The sequence below is a fragment of the Branchiostoma lanceolatum genome, chromosome 15 (assembly GCF_035083965.1).
Source record: "Branchiostoma lanceolatum isolate klBraLanc5 chromosome 15, klBraLanc5.hap2, whole genome shotgun sequence".
In the NCBI taxonomy this organism is placed as follows: Eukaryota; Metazoa; Chordata; class Leptocardii; order Amphioxiformes; family Branchiostomatidae; genus Branchiostoma; species Branchiostoma lanceolatum.
This window is the reverse complement of record NC_089736.1, coordinates 7,983,236-8,000,026: the sequence shown is the minus strand read 5'-3', so window position 1 is coordinate 8,000,026 and position 16,791 is coordinate 7,983,236. Positions and strand designations below refer to the sequence as shown.

General features: G+C 42.1%; 1 protein-coding gene and 1 long non-coding RNA gene across 3 annotated transcripts; both read left to right on the top strand.

The window, feature by feature from the left end:
- The first annotated feature begins 612 nt into the window (after positions 1-612).
- LOC136420354 (uncharacterized) lies at positions 613-1,992 on the top strand. The gene is made up of 2 exons (XR_010753188.1): positions 613-756; positions 1,205-1,992. It is a non-coding gene; the product is annotated as an uncharacterized lncRNA (long non-coding RNA).
- A 1,119-nt stretch (positions 1,993-3,111) lies between these two features.
- LOC136420828 (muscarinic acetylcholine receptor M1-like) lies at positions 3,112-8,584 on the top strand. Of its 2 annotated transcripts, none has more exons than XM_066407937.1 (3): positions 3,112-3,632; positions 4,051-4,497; positions 5,856-8,584. In XM_066407937.1, exons 1-3 carry the CDS (start codon positions 3,517-3,519, stop codon positions 7,057-7,059), a joined length of 1,767 nt encoding a protein of 588 aa, XP_066264034.1. In that variant the 5' UTR covers positions 3,112-3,516; the 3' UTR covers positions 7,060-8,584. The 2 variants fall into 2 exon arrangements, with proteins under 2 accessions (XP_066264034.1, XP_066264035.1); XM_066407938.1 differs by having other exon boundaries at positions 3,551-3,632; positions 4,005-4,497.
- Positions 8,585-16,791: the final 8,207 nt, after the last annotated feature.

The following is a 16,791-nucleotide window of genomic DNA, read 5'->3' as shown; positions in this document are numbered from 1 at the left end:
CAAGAGTGTACTTCTGAATTGACAGAGCCTCCTCGTGCACAGTTAAACGGTTCGAAGATACGTGCGCTATAACTTCAAAACCTTCAACATGAACAAAACAGAGATACATAAATGGAGAGAGTAGCGTGATAAAGCAGCTACGGGTCAAGTTAACGAGATCACGGGGGGCGCATGAGTAGCTGAGTTTACACGACGAACGGGCTTAACGACGGCTTATTAGGCGATGTTGCACAACCTCTCGCTGGTTGGGGTTGTTCGTGTCGCCTCCATGGGGTGCAAATCAGTCCAGAGGCCGCTAGGAGCGCAATTTAATCATGCTTACTCACCCCACTAAAGTTCTAATACGTCCCCTTGCTATTCAGCTGTCAGAAGCTTATTGGACTTGGGGGACCTATCATTCGTGTAACGAAAAGTAGCAGAACGTGTGCCAAAGCCGTTAAGGATGCTGTAGTACCAGGGTGCAATCTCTCAACTAACCGCTAGGAGCAATGCTGTGTGGGTATTGGTCATGTTTCCACATTTAACTATTCATCTATTTATTAAATCATTATATTCCGACCCCCTTCCATTACGGTGATATAAATATTATGATATATAACATATAAGTAAAGAGTACGACTTGATGTGTTCTTTACCTGTGTTGTAGGTCACGTATCCTGGCGGGACTGTGAGGGCGGCTCGTGGTTTATCCAGGTGTTAGTGTCTGTATTCCTGAAGTACGCTGCTACAAAGGACATGAACCAACTTATGACAAAGGTAACTAACAAACCCTGCCTTCAGTAGTACTCGGGTCACATTTCACTGTCTATCACTAGCTATTGGTGGTTTATTTGGTGGATATAGGAACCAATCAGGCCTGGTCACCGCTCTTTAAGCACTCTTAAAGTATGTGTAAATATCACGTAAATATCACTTAATCATGTTCAAATCTTTAAGTTTCAATTACGAATATCATGAAATCGGCTCTTAAAGAACCCTTGAATTATGTATAAATGCCACTTAAAGATCACTTAATCGTGTTCAAATCTCAAAGTCTCAATTACGAATATGAATGAAATCGGTTCTTTATGTACCCTTTAAACATGTATAAATGCCACTTAAAGATCACTTGAATCATGTTCAAATCTTAAAGCCTCATTTACGAATATCATTAAGCATGCTTAAACATTTTCGCCATATTACACTTTTATGACATCCCTCCCAGGTTAACCATGAGGTGTCGCGAAGGTTCGAGTCGGACAAACATCACAAACAGATGCCTGCTCCCGTCAACATGCTAACAAAGGACCTCTACTTCTTTCCCGGATGGCACCGTTAAGTTGTAATAAGATACAAGAGTTCCACGACCCCATACCTTTGTCAACTAACAGAATCTCAGTGGAGATGATGACCTGATTTGCATGATATATGATTTAAAATGCTCACTTTTACATAGTTTGCGTACATCACAAACACTGCAAATAGTTCGTAAATGAGACGTAAAATCTTAACAAAATGAAGTATTTCTTAAGTGATATTTACGCATGCTTAAAGAGTTTTAATGTGCGATGACATATCTATGTATATCACAACACTTTTTAAGTCAATTCTCCTCTGCTTAGTATTGTCAAGACCGATCTTAATGTTGAGGAGACCTAAAAAGCGTGCAATAGTTTTCTGTCCAGCAAGCAACACAAATATATAAAGAAATCTGACCACAACTTTAGGTCAACGTTGACAGCTTGACGGGTATTACGTCATTTCCTGTTTACAACAGACAAACAGACGGAAGTCGCCCAAGATTGCAATCGGGTTATTCCAGGTCATGACGTCGTTTTCCTTATCGCTGTGGGAAAACAACAACTGCCGAACAATAAGGAACATAACGCTAAGACGTACTTTCCAATTTATTACCGCTATTCACTCCTTAGCTTTCCATTAACTGCAAGGTGAAATGTATGGTATGCGGAGGAAATGATGACGTCATAGGCCACAATAAAACTTCAGAGTGGAGCGCACGGGTTTTGTTTACTGAGCTCGAATGAGAAAACGTGATTTGGTACCGCTAATTATTAACCCATCCTTATCAAAATTAAAGGCCACCAAGATAAGCGATAGATTTGCGATGGGAGGGGGCAGTACAGTAATTATTTTGTATAAGAGACCACAGATAGTTTATTTAGGAGAAAGGCCGAAAGAACGACCTCCCTCCCCCTTGTTGGGCCAATGCATTTGCAATACGATTCTATACATATACATTTATACCACACGACCCCGATCTATTGGTGATGTTTCCACATCGCAGTCTATCAGTCTTTCTTCAAATTGTTCCACTGCGCCTTGCATTTTGCGAGCCGGACTTAACTTGCTGTTTAACATTTTCCTCCCCGAAGTAACCTTTTAGCACCAACATTGTATTGGTTACATGGTTAGGCAACAGGGAGAGGGTTAACATATACTTAATTGTCATAGTATTCAAGGTAACGAGTTTTACGTACGTCTATGCTATGCCACAGATAGATTTGACTATATATTTAAATGCAACAGCTCATACAGTGTTAAAATAGGCAAATACATAAAAGATTGTTTTGTTATTCGAAAAAAATAATGATACTCACAATTAGCCCAACTTGAATCATGTAAAACCTAAGATAGCCACTTTGTTGTAGTGAATAGTTTTATTCCATACTTATGTCTTGTTCTATATTTACTGTTGTTGCCATACTTTGTACTTTGAAAAGTTCTATGTAAAGCAACTTCGAGAAGGAAGACGGGCAACTACTGAGAGGAACGAACATTTCAAGGTCACTATTTTATAGAAGACAACACAGTGTAGTAGGAACCATACAGGAAGTTTACTTTCCATGTAAAGTGTGCACTATCAAGCCGTGAATGTCGCCTTGTCGGCTGTAACATGGGACCAAATGTAAACATTATTTACAACACGTCAACTTACACGGTTACAGGTGCCAGTAGCTGGTCTGAAGGATCAAACAACAGGAAGTCGGTTTGATCTTGTACAGTTAACCAACTTCCGAACATTGCCTTTTAGCACTGTCAATCGAACTGAACTGTACCAAATCAATGAAAACGTTGTCGTAATGTTTATATATATGTTAAAAAAATGTATGTCTTTACCTTGAGAAAAGCCATGTAAATTGTTGTTATGGGTGAAAATCATATGATTTATCATTCTGTGGTACTTTGTATTTTTTTATACTGTTCGTAGATTTCAATCAATGCATTATTTGGGCGCGATCACGAAAATTTTGTTTTTGGCCGTACGATTTTCTTCAGCTAGGCTATGACACAACCGACACTCGACAGATCTTTCTTTTCCGTCACAAGATAGCCAAGCTTTGTACGACACCTTCACGACTGTCCCACAAATGTCCTCAATATGCTGTACGACAAAGTAGACCAGTTGCACAAGGTTTTACGGCGCAGCAGTAAACGGTTTATAATACCTGCTCAGCATTCATTACTTTTGACATACCCCGGCTTCCTGTGTTACCGTGCACGGTGTTTACAGCGTCAATGTTTGATAACGCCTTACCCAAACACAGGCCACCTGACCCATACATACACACAACTTGTACAGACACACACGCGCATACAGAAGTTTATTACGACTTTATCGCGACTCACACAAGGTAAGTGGACCTTAAGTGGACAATCTTTAGCCACTAACATTTTCAAATCGCCAATTCAGTGTCTTGTAGTAATTTGCTTATTATGTACATTTCTGCAAAGAAAATTCTACGTTAACCTCAGGTATATTAGTTGGATTTTTTTCGGGATTTGAGCGTAACCACTGTACCTAGCTACAGAGGTATTGCACTGTGTAACCATTATAATCGAGCTCTCAAGAATAGGAGACCTAGATTTCCGTAGATACAGTCAGCAAATCAAATCAATGTCCACAGGGCACGGTGTTTGCCACCGCACTCAGACAGTAGAGGGGAATGCAAAGAGGGAGTAGGAATCAAATTCAGGGCCTTATGGTCTTTATTGCTAACCTACAGGCTCATGAGGTAAAGATTTAAACCATTGTCTGTTGGCTATCATCAGCGGAGGCCACATACTCTACCGGACGGCTCCGAATATGGACGCTTACGACTACTACTCCGCGCGTACAACCAAAGACAGCATCGCCACTCCCAGCAGTAACGCCACCGCGCAAGTCTCACACGAGAACACCACAGCGCTAGTCTTACTGTGCCTTCTCAGCGTCTTCACCGTCTTAAGCAACGGACTGGTGCTCATCTCTATCGCCATAGAGCGGAGACTTCGCACCGTCTTCAACTGTTTCATCGTGAACCTCGCCGTAGGGGACCTGTTGGTCGGGGCGGTGGTGGTGCCCCTGTTCACCGTGTATAAGTACTTGGGCTACTGGCCTCTAGACAAGATAGCCTGCATCTTCTGGCTGGCGATAGACTATGTGACGTGTAACGTGTCTCTCCTGACGCTGTGTATGATCTCCTTCGACAGATGTCTGGGGATACGGTCACCGCTCAGGTATGGTGGAATATCATTTTGTTTATATTTCATATTTAAACCTTTATTGATACTTCTATCCACGTAAAACCAAATCTCTATCCACCCTGTAACATCAATATATTTCTACATTCTTTTAAATGTGTAATTACGTTTTAGACTGTTGAATGGCAATTTAAATTCTCCGTGTGTAATTGAGTTGTTTTTTTAATGCAGAGGTTCCTTTATGCTAAAAAAAGACATAATTTAGTCTCTGGCGGCCGGTTTCTTGTTTTCTAAATAAACAGCTTGATGGATGATGATTATCATTTCGACATTTCCAGATAAAAAATCCAGCCTCGTGGTCACATTTGTCGTGCGACTCACATCTACGACTATCCCAAGACAAAAATGTCTTCAGTTTGTCGTAAACTTGTCGTGCGACGAATGTGACCATAACAGCTTGTTTTACACCGAACGGTGGGAACTATAGCTTCAGCACCATTTCCCTGTTCTTTGTGGTTTAGCTAGAACTTGCTGTACATTTCCTTCTTACCATTTCTCTCTTGGCACAAATCCAGCCGCTATTATAGAAGGGGATCAGGCACCTAGTTCTAAGAACATCAATTACTAGCGAAGAGCAAAGTAGGGTATCGTAATCACGCAAAATGCCAAGGAAAGAAGAAGTGCTTTTCAGTGATTTCTGAGACTTAAGTGAATAATTGATCACATTTATTGCACGACAGCTGCTAAATGATCTTATAAACAGAGGAAACTGCGTTTTTACACCCGGACCATTGTGTTGATGGACCTGATGTATTATACTCCCTTAACTGTTTTCGTCGTGCAAACGTACGTGTAGTTATTCGTGAGACGTACATTGTACGTACACATACGCAACACGGAAAACAAACAACCAAACAATAGATCGTACACAAACAGCCTTTCTTATCTCTCTACACCCTTCGCAGTGTTTGTTGATTGATTGATTGATTTTATGGTAGCCTTCGGTAGTGTAATCTTTGGAAGGAACAGAAAAAGATCTTTACTGCTTTGGATATGAAAATCACTATTCCTGACGAAGTTGTCAATGTAAACTTGCAAATTTGAACACAACAGATTAAAGGACTGTTGACATTTCAGGTAGGATTTTCTGTGTCTCTTACTTTCTGAAAGGTAAGAACAATCCATTTCAACTGGTTATTTCCTCCATTAAAAAGTGAAGTTTTTACTCTGGATGAAGAACCTTTGGATGGATCGCGATGATATTTGGTACGTGGGTAGGTTTTGTGAGCCTGCTGGTCAATGTCGATTTTGCGCCTCCTGGTGGTTGGCCTCGGTACTATAGAAGGCCTTTTGTCCGTTGCATTGACAAGTGCATTCGCTTCTTAACTCTCCAGGTACCTAAAGGTGCGTTCCAAGCGGCGCCGTGCCGTGGTGTGCGGTAACGTGGCGGTGTGGCTGGTGGTGTCGGCGTTCTGGGTGCCGGGCGTCCCGCTAACCTACATCAACGACCCGGCCATCTGCGAACAGGACATGGTCACCCACCGGACCTACGGCATCGTCACCGCCGTCCTCTGCTACTACCTGCCGTCATGCTTCCTGGTAGTTTGCCAGGTTCTTATGCTAATCAGACTAAAGGGTACCGTGAAGAAGAAGGCATTCCTGACCGCCAGTCACCACTCTCACCGCAGCTCTAAACAAAACGGGAAAAGTCTCTCACGGAAAAGAAGACGGGCGGAGTCTGAGAGTTCCGTACAGAGCGCGACTGGCTGCGACTTCTCCCCCGCCCCTGTGAGAAAGACGCCACGCACAGGATCTTGTGCCGCTCAAATCTACAGTTCCCAGGGACTTAAAAACTCTGCACGGAATTTTCCTGAGATTTCAAGACCGATTCCAAAGTCGTCGGACCCTTCAGGACGATTCGAAAGGGGTACCAGCTCTGGCAGCTCCCCTCTAGCGGTAAGACTCGGCATTGCAGCTGTCAAGAAGGCCGTCGAGGAACAGAACGGCGCTCCCCGGAGCAGAGGTCTGACCTTCCCGTTGGACGAAATCGAGAAACCCGGTCACGATGAGAGTAGAATTCGCACTCGTAGCCTAGGCGAGGAGAAACTGAATAACAAGACAAAAGTAACGAAAACGAGCAGTTTAAGCGATCTGTTTTCGTCTATCACAAAGGGCGCCGCAGGCACGACTCATAACCGGCACGCTGACGGGATGTGCCGGCGGGAACGTGCGGCGATCCGGACGGTCATCATCATCACGGTGGTGTGTCTCATCTCCTGGCTGCCCTGGTACGTCGTCTACATGTTCCTCGCCTTTGACCCCGAGGGCGTCCCGCCTACCGTGTACGATACGGCGTCCTGGATGGCGTACGGGAACTCCGCCGTCAACCCCATCCTGTACGGCTACCTTAATAAGGACTTCAGGCAGGTGTTTAAGAGGATCCTGAGGATAGGAAAGGCGGGAACGCAGCTCAGTCCGCCGGGGTCGCCCAACCTGTCTCCCACGGGCACGCCGAGGATCACATCGCGGCAACAACAAGACACGCGGTCAAGTAAAAAGGTCTCCGCTCCAGAGGTGTCGCCAAAAACGGGACATTAGTCTGTGACATCTCATTACGGGAGTGACCTCTGTACAGATGTTTGGTGAATTAAGCTTCTCCCTGCCGCCTAACTCCACAACTAATACACATTTGGTGCCTAATGGCTATCTTAGCATGTTGGAGGTAAGTATTGGCTTCAAGGAAATGTATTTAATCATCAGGATTTGATGAGACCTTTCTAGAAATTTTTGGGACATTGTCCCGGAAATATCTGCTGACCGAGAGTAACCACCTAGTGCTTACATCTCAGCTGAGTGATATCCAAACACAGACGTCCTCTCAATGCACTCAAAGACGTAGACATTTTGAAGAGACTTTTTCCTGCAAAAATGACTCACGTGACTTGAGAGACGGTCACGTGATTGTCGTACGATTTTCGTAGGATTTTTAGCGAGACTACAGAACCGATCATCGGACAGCTTTTTTCTTTCCGAGACAGCTGAAGTTTTAACGACAAACCCACGACTGTCTCAAGAATGTCGTAACCCCGGCGTACGACTATGATGTGATCGGGTCCATATTTTCCGAGAGTAACGTTAACCCTGTACAGTCCAATGTTGCTAACGACATTGAGACTCTTATCATTTCATAATTTCATTGTGTGAACTATGCACAAGCTTCCTGCAAATGTACTTAGAGACCAAGTTATTTAATAGACTTTTCCTCCCCAAAAATTCGTGGAATTCTTGTGTGAACAAAGGATAACCTAGCGTGACCCCTGTGACGTCACAACCACACTACTGAGACATTTTATTATATTTGATAACTAAACACCATGTGTTAATAATGTATGCTATCCACTTGGAGAGAATATTACCCTATATCAAGTACCAAATGGTTGATAAACCAGTATAAGACACAACTATCTCTGTGAGATCGGAAAAACTTAGTGGTCCAGTATATGGATATAACGTGTGGTAATATAAAATAGAGTTGACTGTGAATTATAATGATCTTTTCTGATGTCTTTCATGAAATTTTTCAAAATATTACCTATCAAATCTTAAACTCAAATGCACATGTAGGTTGTACATTTTAGTGAATAATCAAAGTTGTATAACTGAAAAGATTTTGTGTATATATCTATAGCTGAAGTTGGCTCTGTAGTTCAAAAACATCCGCCAGGTGCGCAGTTGTACTGTGACCAGTTTGAGCACTATGGTTTGGGCACATCGTTATGTTTAAGACAATAGAATTAGACAAGACATGTACAAAAATGTCAAAACAGGGCACTTTTATATACCTGATGTCATGTAAGAACGAACATATAATAGACAAAGTATGTAGTCCTGTTTCAAAATGTTTCAAAAAGGGAGAAGAAACTACTAGTTCTAGGTGATCAACATTAGTTTAGCAATAGTCCACAGTTTGTCTGTTTTTAGGGTTTTTTTTCAATGTTAGAATGTAACGTTAGTATCTTATCAATTCATGTTTTGCATTATGCTTCTTATAGACCACATACGGTCATCTGTGTTTTTAGCCCGTCTGGGCAGGAATATGCAATAAAGACTATTATTATGATGAGCCAAGGATGAGCTGTCTATTCCTCTGTATCCAATTCAGTGCAATTAAAACCTAGTAATGCCCTTTCAATGGTTCAAAACGGAATGAATTATCAGTACCAGATTCCCTCGTCATTGTCATTTCATAAGCCTAGAAAGCAAGGGGAATGCAATTCTCTTGGTGAAACCTACCTGTAGAATCAGAACCTCTTGTTCCATTGAGCGTTCTGTGAGTTTAAATCTATGGCTATGATGTGTAACGTTATCTGCAATGTGGGTGGTAGTACATTGTAGTTAGCATTGTCGTCTGAAGTTTACATAGAAAATCTCCGTATAAGATGCTCTTCAAACTGTAATCCTCCCTTCCAACACGCTTTGTATCTAAACTGTTGCTTTTGGATCCAATTGAAAGTTGCCGGGATCTACCGGTAGAAAGGATAACAAACAATGTATTTGGATGAGAGGGATTGAATGGAAGGACAGGGTTGGTTATGTATGAAGTTCATCTTTCGCTGTTTGACGGAAACGTATTGAAATCAGAGCATTTAGTCCATTTACAGCATCTAACACGTCAACAGGCGTATATAAAAGTCAATATGTTTATGAATATTTCTTACCTCCAAAAGAAATACTTGTTTTTCTTTTGGGTCAGTATTCTTTCAAGGATGGACAAGTTTTGGCGTTAGGGTCCTTTTAATCACAACTACAGTTTTTTCCTCTTTATTTGTGGCCAGGATATTTTCATTTTTAGACATTCAAGAATGAAGTGGTTGCATGTTAGCCCCCTAGTAACTTCAACTTGAATTGAATAAGAGCTGTTTTATCTTCTTGTTCTTGAAAAGGGTTCGTCAGAAAAGGTACATGCATGAATGCATGTTTATGAGTTTAAGGCTTTTGGGTTTGTAATTAGAAAGGTATTTGCTAGGGAATGTGTCTTCCTATTTTCTCCCACGTTGACACTAGAATACACGGGGGATTCATACATTCCCCAGATGGTTACCGACGTAAGTGATGCATTTAAGATGCCGTCGCCACAGGATCTAGCATTTTCTGTATCATAATAAGCAGGCATAATAGTGCCGGCCTTTCGGTGTAAGACAGCAGCTACGCAGACACACAACAGAGGCGCGGTCTTACGTTCGTCGTGCGATTTTTTTGGACGTACGATTTTTAGCAAAGCTGCGACAAAACCGCCCGTCGCCAAGATCTACGACAAGTTTTCAAAAAGGACGTACATAATCACTAAGAATTCAACCTTCTGAAAGGGCATTTTCTGTGTTTTTGAGAGAAATTCAGAGGAAAAATCAGAGACAAAGTTTTTCTAGCATTCTAGCTTCTGTGGCGTTGCTGGTGATACAAGTAAGTCCGCCTTGAAAAAAATCTTGAACATTTAAAAGTGGACCTTCAAGCCTGAAAAAGTGGACCTTCAAGCCTAAAAAAGTGGACCTTCAAGCCTGTGGGGGGGTTCGGACGAACCCCCCGAACCCCCCCTGGCTACGGGCATGGAATGATCCATAAAGTGTGTATTTTCATTGTTTTCGGTTAAGTTGAACTGTGCTCCTCAATATATGTTAGAAATGGCTTTCTAGGGGGTTAAATTCCACACTTTCAGTCACAGGGGAACTGACGAAAATATGCTGACTCTCTGTAAGCCCCAGGGAATTTCAATTAACATTCTCTTTCTGGAAACTTGGCGACTAATGATGCCACTGTTTCAGTCCAGAAGACCGCTCCTAATGACCTTTAATGACTGTAATTACCTAATTAATTAGGAATGTGGACACAACACCGATGAGGCGCTGGGAAATTAAACTGTCACCAAAATCATACCCCTCAGGACTTTCGGTAGACGGGTAAGGTAAGATAAAGCAGTCATCCTCAATTGAGGTAAAGCATAGTATTTTTTAAGCAGCTAGTAGTAGTGCGATGTGGCTTCGCTACGGCTCGCGTTTTTTTTTCTTTTGGCAGACCGGGTCATCCCTACTCTTCTCGATAAGTGTGTTGGGCACTTTTACTTTTACGACCCTAGGATCGAACTCTGGCCCACGGATTCACGGAATTTGATCCAGATGGCGAAGAAATTCAGAAATAAGTAAATCTATTGTAAATTCATATCTCAATCGCCTTATACTGAGTAAATTTGAGCTGCCAATATGATACCGTAAAGTTCAACTTTTCAGAAATGAACAAATGAAGGCAGTGGAGAATGTAGTGTCCTATAAAGGGACTGGTATCGAGATTAAGGTGGCTTGTAACTGTTTAATTGCCTGGAGAGTCTGGCCGTGCCGAGGTTACACAGGTACCTCTGTGTTGTTTGCACAGCCTGGAGGACCTGGTACCGAGGCTACACAGGTACCTCTGTGTTGTTTGCACAGCCTGGAGGACCTGGTACCGAGGCTACACAGGTACCTCTGTGTTGTTTGGACAGCCTGGAGGGCCTGGTACCGAGACTACACATGTATCTTCTGTGTTGTTTGCATAGCCTGGAGGGACAGGCTCGGAGACGGGGTAAATAAACAGGCGCTGAGCCGGGCTTAGTTCCACCTGCTGTATCTGACAATGACAACAACGTTAACAACCCGTGCCATGATCATGTTAGGTGCACGTACAGTTACGGGTACAAGTATAGGTGTAGGTCTACTATACCAACAGTCCTACAGTGTAGGACTGTTGGTATAGTACAATCACTGGTACGGCCATATCTATAGGTATGGTATAAGTACAGAAAGGTGTAGGTATAGTACAATTACGGGAAGTCCGGATATAGGTATAGTGATACAGGTATAGTGCAAGTACGGGTATAGGTATATGAAAAGTACAGAGGCAGATATAGGTATAGTACAAGTGCGGGGAATGCAAATATAGGTACATGTAAAGTGATGCAGGTATAGTACAAGTACGGGTATAGGTATAGTAAAAGTACGAATACAGGTATAGGCGGTATAGGTGTAGTACAAGTACAAGTATAGGTATAGTGGTACAGGTACGGATGGAACTATAAGTTCAGTACGGGTTTAGGTAAAGGTATAGTACAAGTATAGGTAAAGTACAAGTACGAGTATAGGTACAGTACAGCTACAGCGTTTTTGGAACATGCAGAGAGGAAGATTTATCACAAGATGGGGCGATCGTGAGTCTGACTAAAATGGCCGCCATCCCCTGCAAGTCCTTACTTCAAGTCCCCCAGTTGGTGACTGGTAAAACGTCCAACTATTCCCACTGGTTGCTCCTCTTTGTGATCGGAGTATTTTGTGTGTTTGTGTGTGATCGGCCAAGGGTGGACTGCAGCATACCTCCCCAATACTTCAGGGAGCTTCCTTTGTTTTACAAGTTTATTGTTTTTCTGATACCTACCGCATTCAGGAGAGCTGACATCTGCATGATCTGTTCAAGCCGAAACTTGCGATGAGAGTAGCTATGGCAACCGAAAGTTGAAAAACAGCTGCAATGTTAGTGTCCATGGAAACTTCGTTCGCTTGAATCACCATTCTGTGTTTTACAGGTAAGTGACTTTCCGCCTTGGGAAACTAACTAAGATTGTCTTTTTCCGTTAAGAACTCGCCAATGTTGCAAAGATTTGCACAACGTTAATGGCGAGAACAATAAAGATATCTTACCTTCGTTGATTTGTCACACGTCAGATTTTAGAAACCATGCACTTTGATCGTGTGAGGCTAGGTACCAATGGCCTATTTCAATGAACTGTTGTACATGTGTAAAGAACTAACTACGGAGCATCACGTTGAAAATGGAATTACCTAGATATCTTTCGACCCGAGCATAAGATCTTCTGCTTTCCATTCATAATTGTCTCAAACAATGGGGTATTTTTTTTCAAAAGAAAATTTTGCAAAAAAAGAATAGCGGTATATAATTTAACCGTTCGTCGCTACGCCCCTTGTAATTTTTGGTGGACAGTTTTCCGTTTGCCATATGGAGCCTTTGCAATTCAGGCTTTTGCGCATTACCATAAGGAGAATGCTATGAATGTAAATCACTTTTGTGTACTAGGTAGTTATTTGTTTTCGGACATAATCAAAAGATGAGCAGAACTATTTCTATTTTCGTCATTTTTATGCGGCGTGTACGCTGAATTTGGCTGACCGACCACAAGCGAAGTTTAGAAACACAAAAAGCCCTTGAAATCTTGGAATTGCGCCAGAAAACCCCTCTTGCTTGTCCTTCTTTACTTCTACAAATGTCACTCTTCAAAGTTACATCAAAAACAACTTTAGAAAGCTACACAAAGCGCACGACTTTCCCAATATGGGAGTTTCTTCCCAGCCCCGTGTTGACAAAGGCCGGAAAACGTTGACTGTGGCCGGCGGTTTATAAACTCGTGGCCCCAGCATTTCGGCTCGCTGAACCAGGTAATTATGGTTGACCTTCCTCGCCTCTGTATTAAAGCGGGAAGCCAGGGAAGGCAGACCGAGGAGCAGCCCACAAAGACCCGCTCAACAATAGACTTTTCAATCGCGCCCAGCGGTGAGCGCGGCGGCTGCGGTGGGATGTTAGGCCGAGAGGTTTGAAGTGGCGTTCCGCATGTCCACGGCTTTCTATAGGGGAAAACGCCAGTCAAACCTTTGAAATTCGCCGAAACGCATGATTTGAATACGTGAAAAATCCAAGAAAATACAATAGTATCGTACTCACTTAGGATGTTAAGTTTAATTCTATACTTCTACTTTGTATTATGTTTTACGAATTCTTGCCATACTTTGTACCATGTACAATTGTCGTTCAATAAAGTTCTTATTTCATTTTACAAGCAATTCTTTTAAAAACTTTTCAATTGTTTTGTTTGTATGTTATAACAATGGCAACAGGAAAAAACAAAACTTTTTTAAACATGTATTTCAAGGATACAAAAGACATGGAAAAATATTTTGTCTAAAAGACATTCAAAATCTAATATTATTCACACTGTCACAGCCAACAAAATTAACAGCACAAAACACGAACAACGAGGGCTCAAACTTTAGAAGATCACTAACCACGTTTAACAATAAAAAAACGGAAAACAACAAACATTTGTCTCAGAACGCCAGCCAACTGTACAATATCTATCATAAAAATGCTACCCTTTTTTCATAAAGTTCACAAGGTGAGATGTATTCATAACAGCTAGACATGACAGATGGTCACTACGTTTAGAGAACTGAGAAAAAAGACCTTGCAATTCACGGCGAAGTGACCTGTGACCTCTTAAGATATTAGGTAATGGTTCATGAAATGGTCATCATGTTTTACTGTGAACTTTTGTCTGGTTTTTGTGGTACGTCCACCGCCCAGCGGGGGGGAAGCATTAGTGATGGGCCAATAACACCAGCGATGCTAGGATGACAGCTGCTGATCTGTGTATGTCTTCAGTACTCATCGAGGAGTCTGTTTATATTATATCTACACTGTCCATCAAGATGTTAACCAATGTGATAGTAAGAAGTCGTTGTCTTGTTGTGATTGGCTATTGAGCAAACATAGATCAAATCGGCCATGCAGAAAACAAATAAATTTTACAATAATCAACTTATACAATTAAAACTACGAAATAAATAATACTCAAACTATGTTCAAATCAAAGTCATTATTGTCGATATTTTTAAAAGTTCATATGACATGAGAGTACAATTAAAGGATATTTATAGTATCCTCCGGACTTGAGGAACCCGTGTTAGGTCTTCAGACGTCGCAGAGAGTCGCACGATATGTTTACGACAGCAAAGTGTCTTGTGACAGCCTTTGACGAGTTGTACATACTGTACATGATTCAGTGACCTTGTGTCGTAAGAGTTGTCGTAAATTCTTGTCGATGGTCGGTTCAACATTCCTTCGACGAAATTGCTCGCACTTTTAATTAATCCCGTCAAATTAGTGGCAGTAAATGCGATATATGATAATACCTTAAACAGTGTGCATCACTACGAATTAGGTCCATGTCTTCTGCAATTAAGTTGCGTTGCATTGCCTTCAATACTGTGCATTTTAACGATATATTCTAGCATTTTGCATTTCATATTTTTATACAATACGAGTAAATACTAATTAATTTCCTCAGCCAAAATTGTTTGGGAGGGTGGTTTGAAGCATTGTGGAATTTTGAAAATGCACCCCTCCCCTTCCTTTGTCCGATAGATATGTTACATACCTCTGTTCCTTAACAATAGTCAGAACCTTCTGTCAATATCAACTGTTTCCGCCTAGACTTCCTGATATGTTACAGGATGTTATTTGCTGTGAACCACCTTTACAACATCTTGTGTTAGCGTATTTGCCGTTTCTACTTTTGATTAAGATTAGCATCTTTGTTTGGATACTTAGATCATGTTTTGTACGACTAGATGGTCAATGAGTGTAGAAAAGCTGGATTTTGGCAGAAATTAACCAGACTTCTTTAGATGTATAGATGACAGAAATTGGCTCAAATAGGGTGTATTATATGTTCTGAATGTGTCATTAGCTGCTCTGTGGTCGACTGACTCTGGTCTGCTTTCTACTACTTTTCTGCCCTGAAAAGATGTCTGTTTAGAGGCTACTTTGGTCCCATAATTTTCTGACTCTTGGTTTGCATTCCTTTATTTTTCAGCCCTGAATAGATGTCTGTTTGAAGGCTACACGTCTTTAGGCAACACGTTCTGTGGTCTGCTTTCTACCATTTCTTAGCCCTGAAAAGATGTCTGTTTCTAGGCTACCATGGTACCATGGTCGGCTGACTCTGGCCTGCTTTCTGCTATTTTCCAGCCCTGAAAAGATGTCTGTTTAGAGGCTACTATGGTCCCATGAGAAAACTCCAACAGCCCCAGATACAGACAGCACACCGTGTACCCCAAACACGCGCCTGTCACAAATGATGTATCGTCTTGTTTTAACAATGTGAAAGATAAACTCTCACCCAACAATCCGATCTCTATTAAGCATTGTTTTTTGGTATTTTCTTTTGTCTACATATTCGTGGGAGGTTTCTGGAACTTGTTTTTATGGAGTGGAGTTGCGGTGTTTCAGAGAGATTCTGTGAAAAAAACATAAAGAGAAACTCCGTGAGTTGTGGTCAGAAAACAAAAGCGCGGGAACGCACCAGCCTGCGCACGCACACATTTTCCCACACAGCAGATTTTCAGACGACAGTAACGTTACCGCTGTGGCGGGAAAAGTTCGATTTTCTGCCGTTTGACCGGTCGAGTCATTTCACCCGGATAGACGCTTTCAGTCGACGACGTTTGGCAATTTTTGATTGACGTTTGGACGAGTAAAAATAGAGCACACTTGAGTCGTCGACCAGGACAATGGCAAGTCTTCTCCAAAATGTGGTTTTGTACAATAGACAGATCTTTCAGGGGTCAAATCAGGCCATTCTGGAGTCCGAACAGGCCATTTAGAAGTGTCACAACATGCCCATTTCGTCGCCTTTCTCTTTCTGTGAAATCTGTGACATGCTCGACGAAATGTCCGCTCAGAAATACCGCAGACAATCATTTTTACGTCAGCTTGTTTGACAAAATTTTTCCTCTTTTGTGTTGCCGACCTCGTCACTGAGACAGTGTCTACAAGGCGACCTGTACCCGGGAGCAAAAATGGGCGAAATTCCCTCGTTAAGGGGTCAGTACAGGGGCCGCTGCTGGGACCGATGCCGCCACGGACCTTCCAAAAGAGCAGTGGCGCAATCACAGGGGGTCCCCTACGTAAATGGATTCTAATAATCTGTTCAAATGGCTGTAACTCCGAGCCGTGGAGGCAGCCGGGGCTACAGAAAGGACTTCCCATGGCTAGCTTTTCAATACACTTAGCGGAGCGTAAGGCGGATTTCAATTAATTGCGACTAAAAAGAGTGGAAGAGGGTATAATTGTGCCCTGTGGCCCAGGGTGGGATCACGTATCTGGGGGGATTTTCTCTGAGTTTTATTTCTAAACCACCCAGTCCGTCAGAATCGGGGAGGGGCACTGTCAACTTTTCTACGAGTCTAATTTCATAACAAACAAAAATATCATTGACGATCGACCGACAAAACTTTTCAAGATTTCACACAACAAACTATCAGCCACGTTTTAAATTAAGGGTGTCCATAACAGACACTGGATAGACACCTTTTTTATAACGCCAATAATTCTTCCGAAATTTTAAAGTAAATTTCTTTCACAAAAGACTCGGGAAACCTAGCTATAAGCTAAACTGTGTGTACATATGAGCAGGATTTCTTTGTTAGTTGCTCCTGTGTTCTGTTGTCTCACCCCTTC

Bases quoted from the DNA above. Each gene is read 5' to 3' on its own strand.
- LOC136420828 (XM_066407937.1), top strand. From the start codon at position 3,517: ATGTTTGATAACGCCTTACCCAAACACAGGCCACCTGACCCATACATA. The intron at 3,633-4,050 runs GTAAGTGGACCT...GGCTATCATCAG, and splicing joins TTTATCGCGACTCACACAAG to CGGAGGCCACATACTCTACC. The intron at 4,498-5,855 runs GTATGGTGGAAT...TTAACTCTCCAG, and splicing joins GGGATACGGTCACCGCTCAG to GTACCTAAAGGTGCGTTCCA.